The 5,277-nt window shown below is 32.9% G+C and overlaps 1 protein-coding gene across 2 annotated transcripts; it reads right to left on the bottom strand.

Annotated features, from left to right (window-relative positions):
- Positions 1-1,427: 1,427 nt before the first annotated feature.
- On the bottom strand, positions 1,428-4,739 carry LOC141708389 (agamous-like MADS-box protein AP3). Of its 2 annotated transcripts, none has more exons than XM_074511997.1 (7): positions 4,279-4,739; positions 4,117-4,183; positions 3,443-3,504; positions 3,201-3,300; positions 2,162-2,203; positions 2,003-2,047; positions 1,428-1,860 (listed from the first exon to the last, which is right to left on the bottom strand). In XM_074511997.1, the coding sequence occupies exons 1-7, from the start codon at positions 4,464-4,466 to the stop codon at positions 1,705-1,707; spliced, it is 660 nt and encodes a 219-aa protein (XP_074368098.1). In that variant the 5' UTR covers positions 4,467-4,739; the 3' UTR covers positions 1,428-1,704. The 2 variants fall into 2 exon arrangements, with proteins under 2 accessions (XP_074368098.1, XP_074368099.1); XM_074511998.1 differs by having other exon boundaries at positions 1,428-1,848.
- Between the last annotated feature and the right edge of the window lie 538 nt (positions 4,740-5,277).

The following is a 5,277-nucleotide window of genomic DNA, read 5'->3' as shown; positions in this document are numbered from 1 at the left end:
TGCACCCACCATTAACACAAGTGAGAAACTTCCAGCATAATTAATCCACGAAGTCTTCTCCACTTCCCAGTTGCTATAATAACATTGTAGTTAATCCTCTTGGAATAATTGAAAGAGATGCGTACGTTTGAATTGAAATAAAAGTTTGAGTTTTAGGTCAGGGTGAATTAGGTGTGATAAAAAAGATGTAGACACACATATATACAAAATAGAGATGTTGAAATATTTATTGAACCAAAATACCCTTATAGTCGTTAACAGTGTCTATCTCAATTGGGCGAAGTCCTTTAAATGCTTTAAAAAACATATTTTCAACTACTCATTTGACCATTTTAAAATTTGAGAAACTAAAGAGCCAAATCATTAAACCACGTATATGAATTGTGCAACCTAGAGTAACTCCAACAATAACCTAAACTTTTCTTCAAAAATAATATTAATAAATGAGCTCCTAACAATTTAAGATACAAAAATATTCATTTACTTCAACAATTTTCTTCAAACACACTCTACATCGACTACTTTATTACTTAAACATCAAATGCCCCTAATTATGCAAAAGAAAGATAAGTGCAAAAGAAAGAACCGGAGCAACATGAAACCCATTTTTTAATTATTAAATGAAAAGACGAGAGGAAGTATACTCCTCATATTTGAGGAAAGATTTGAAGATCTTAGGTTTTCGAGGAGGAGTTAGGAGTCGCTTGGAGACCATTTTAGCTTTGAATTCTTTAAAATATAACTAAGGAGGGTGTATAAAGAGGATGTTGGAGTTACTCTTAGTATTTTTACTATTAGCTAGGCAAATGAGGGGAAATAAAAAAATAATTTAAATCATCTGTTTCCCACCAATAAGGATATGAAATATTAAAAAAAAGGCCCTTTTTAAAAATATAGTTATGGGTCTCTGTCGTTTATTACATAAAAAGGATCTCAACAAAAGTAGGTCAAGGTAAATCCTGCGGCCGTAATCATGTATCTAACCTTTACTTCTATTTTTTATATGAACGGACAGATTTCATAACTTGGGTTCGAATTATGGAAACGAAAATGAGATATTTTTTTTGTCAAAACTAGAAATGAGATTTTGAGATAAAGATATTAAAAAAATTTAATATCATTCTCGTCCCCGCTGGTAGAAATTTTATGATCTGAACAATTCGTTAAATTTGTCCAAGGATCCCCCGCCAAACACTAATATTTAGTGACATTTTGAATGATAAAACTTGAGGTTAGTTGATGAAAATGAGGAGATACGAAAATAAATAGTGTACTACTTTTTCTTTTTAATTTTATTAACTAGAATAAAAATCTTATGATGCAGTCGGGCTTGAAATTTCAGCATAAGCCCCACTTGTGAATAGTACAAAACTAATATGATCGAAATGCAAGACGATACAGATTACAGAGTACTTCATCTTGAGTCATACTCCAACAGTGAAGCACCAACGGCCTCTTGCTTAAGAAAATAAGTTGCAGTTGCATAATAGAACACCGGTTACAAAAAAAACGCAAGTTGTTTATCAAGTTTACACAACCAAAAGACTAACAATTGATAACTGTGTTTGTCAGACGACCTATCAATCAAATACTGATAAAACTTCAACCAGTAATCAGAAAGTTATGTCAATTGTGTTTATGTCAATTAGCTTATGGGCTGGCTCAAATGCTACCTTTGAAGCAAAACAAAAGAGCGTCATCTGATCATGCTCCAGAATGAGGATCTGGTTGATTTTGTGAAAAGTTTAGAGCTAGTACTCCTTGTAGTGCTTGTGATAATCCAATAAACGATTTATGATCCCCTCCAAGCTCGACTTTCGTGTAGGCTGGATCCTCACCTCTTAGTTCCTGTAAATATGCCTGTCCAGTTAATAAGTAACTGATCCTCTTCATTGCTTAATCTTCTTCACTATAGTCTAGATACTTGTACACTAATACTAACAACAATTTCAGGTACTTAAGAAGAAAATAGAAATTCAACTGGGGAATGACTGATGCTTACGAACTCATGTTGGAGAATTTTGTGTACATTTTCACTATTCCTTATCTGCAAAAAGGAGGGGAGGATAAATAGAAAGAATTTAGATCATTACATGTATAAAGATAATGCCTATAAAGAGATTATACAATTTGCAGATGATGGTTTGTTAGCAAGGAGTACCTTTTTCTTGATATTGTCAGTTTGGCGCGTGATGATCTTCATCTATTAATCATAAAATTATAGAAAGAACAAAAGATCAACAGACAGTTATAATACGGCATGTTGCACACCAAAAACTTGACCATGAATCAGAGTATATCATAGGGACGAGATTAAATAGGTATGCCCTACATTATTTTTTATAATAGAGCGAACTATTGATTGTGCACATTTTTCTCTAGTAGGCTCAAAGTAGCTTTTACTTGCATCTTCTCCGCATCTCAATTCTCAAGTAAGCATGAATATCTAGCTACTACCACGTAATAGACCAGAAACTACCACTTGCATGTAATAGGGAAATGCAAACTCTTCTTCAACATGTTGCAGATAGATGCAGCTAAAAGTTCAAATAGCCTAAACAATATAGAAACTTAAGAAAAACTAAAAAGGGAACAATTAGAATCTCTGCATATGTAGTGCTAGTGTTTTTATATATGTGGCCCAAGTTAAAAGGATTCATATTCCTCAAATTTAGATTTTAACAGTATTCAAGTTGGCTAAAGAAAAGGAGAGAGATGGGAGAATATTATAACCATTCGAATTTATAACAAATGAGCTCCACTTTCCATAAACACACAGTTTGAATTATATTTCCATTTATCCCATGCATTATGCAATCATGGGTTTTAGGTTATGAGTTAGTTGCGAGTACTATGATGATGGTATAAAGGCTTAAGCTTTAAATGTTTAAACAAAACTAAGAATCTTGCACATGCCCTGACTCTTTAATTTGAGGGAAAATCCTAAATCAGCTTTATTAAGAACCCTAACTACAAGCGGAATCATGTTAACAGTTGAGAATGAAGCTACAACATGGGAAATTGGAAGTGTAAATTGTATACTAATTTAAAGATTTAAACTAATAACCGCAAATTAGCTGCAGACACGGTCTACATACACAGTAAAAATAGGAAGTAGCACAACTTCATTGATTAAAGCACCAAGATGCTACAAACTAATTAAATGCCTGTCAGAATAAAGTAGTTAAGCTAATTTAAACCTTATTTTCACGAATGGTCATCACAGTCTCTTCCATCTTATCCTCAAGACTGCACAACTCCTCAAAGTTCAAACCATCCAAACACTCGCCCATTTTATGCCTGCAGAACAGATTCAGATTACAACTATACAGAAGAATTGATCTACAATCTGATATAAGCAGGGTGCAGTAGTGAGTAGAAATCCAGAAAGTTAAAGATTTGGGTCAAATATGTAGTCAAGTGCTAGTAGTGAATGAATAACCTGATCTCCCTATTGAGATTAAAGTTCACCTCTTTCAGCTTTATCAGGTTTTCCTTCAATTTCTGTAAGCAATGTAGCTCAATAGAATGGCATTAGTAATCAAAATAATTATGATTCGTTATTTTGTTAGGAATTGACCCAAGAATGTGTCATAAATTAACAAATGATGAAACAGATGAAGTTACAAGGAAATTGAACAAAACAAGAAATTGCTTGTATAAAAATGTTTTACCCAGTACACATTCGCAATACACCCACATAATTAAGGTCAGGGAAAGGTCATGTTATACTGATACACAATCTTACTCTTGTTTATCCTTTTTCCATAGAATGGGTTTCTAGAATTCGAATCTCATGGCATAGTGTGTAGCAACTGTACATCTACTTTGTTTACACTTTTGTTTTTGAAATGTCTCTTCCAATTGTATATATTTCAAAAAAATTCAATAATATTAATATTTTTATAATATAAAAAGTAATTATATCTACTGCTTTTTTCCACTATACATGTATTTTTTTCTTAATCTCGGTGCTCATCCCAAATGTAAACAAATGGGAATGGTGTAAACAAATGGGAGGGTTGGAGGGAGAATATCATAAAACAATAGTCAAACACAAGTTTATGTGTACACAAAGGGTACTAAAAAATCAATCAGAGTAGGAACTGCATAGACCTCATAGCAGGAGCTCCACAGATCAACCCCATTGAGCTTCTGATACATATCATAAAACTCTTTTGGGCTACAAACAAAAACAAGATTACACACATATCAAGAAACCAAAAGATAAAATGGTCCAAAATAAAAAATAACAGTGAAACAAAAGTAGTTACATACGATATGGAGGAACTGGTGTAAACATGAGCCTTTTTAGTAGTGGAGATCATGATAACAGAGACATGAGCATCACAAAGAACACTGAGCTCACGGGCCTTCTTGAACAGCCCTTTTCTTCTCTTAGAGTAAGTGACTTGCCTGTGTGTTGCGTTTTCAATCTTCTTGATCTGGATCGGCCCTCTAGCCATTTTGCTTGATTTTCTTGATCTTTAAACAAAACTCAAGTGGGCTGCCTCAAGAAAATGTAGAGGATGTGTGAGGAGGTAAAGAAAATAGGGTTTGATAGATAACAGAGAGACAGTTGCTTGAAATGGGATGGATGGAAAATGTGAAGTAAAAAGTAAGAGTGAAATTTTGCATTTATATGTATGTATTGTTTGAACTCGCTAGCTAGTTAGTACAAGTCTAGTTGTATCTCTTTTTGTACCATATAGTTTCATTTTTTGCTGGTTTTAGAATTGAAATGCAACCAAACTTGTAACCCATTTTCTACTTTTACCTTAAAATTGTAAGTACTGGTTTGCTTCTTTGTTTTCAAACCATCAATTATCTATGTTCTGTCGTTTTCTTTCTTGTCCTCTGTTTGCAACTTAATGACATATAATCTTTAGCATAAAAAGGTAATAATTAATAGGTAAAAGAACAATTTAATTTTCGATATTCATATTTCAAAAATATTCTCCTTAATAATTAATTAAAAAGGAGAATTTGTTTTTTCTAAAATTATGAAAATTTTCTGTAAAGAAAAAAAGAAAAGCTAGCTTAAGACATATATATTTCTAACACTAAATAAATACTAACTTTTAAAAAAATTATTACACAGATTAAAGTAGTTTAAAAAACAAAAGTTTTGTCCTCACTTGAGCAATACACCAATTAAATAGTGAAAGTGTTTTTCATTTGGCATTTCCAGATTTGGGCTCTCATTTCCCAAGTCTGGGCCCGAAATATGGTCTGTCTCAATCCGGTCAAAACCCGGCCCGATCTCGATTCGGGTTT

Source organism: Apium graveolens, chromosome 2 (genome assembly GCF_009905375.1).
Source record: "Apium graveolens cultivar Ventura chromosome 2, ASM990537v1, whole genome shotgun sequence".
Taxonomy (NCBI): domain Eukaryota; kingdom Viridiplantae; phylum Streptophyta; class Magnoliopsida; order Apiales; family Apiaceae; genus Apium; species Apium graveolens.
Note: the sequence above shows the minus strand (reverse complement) of the source record. Positions and strands in the feature narration are given on the sequence as shown.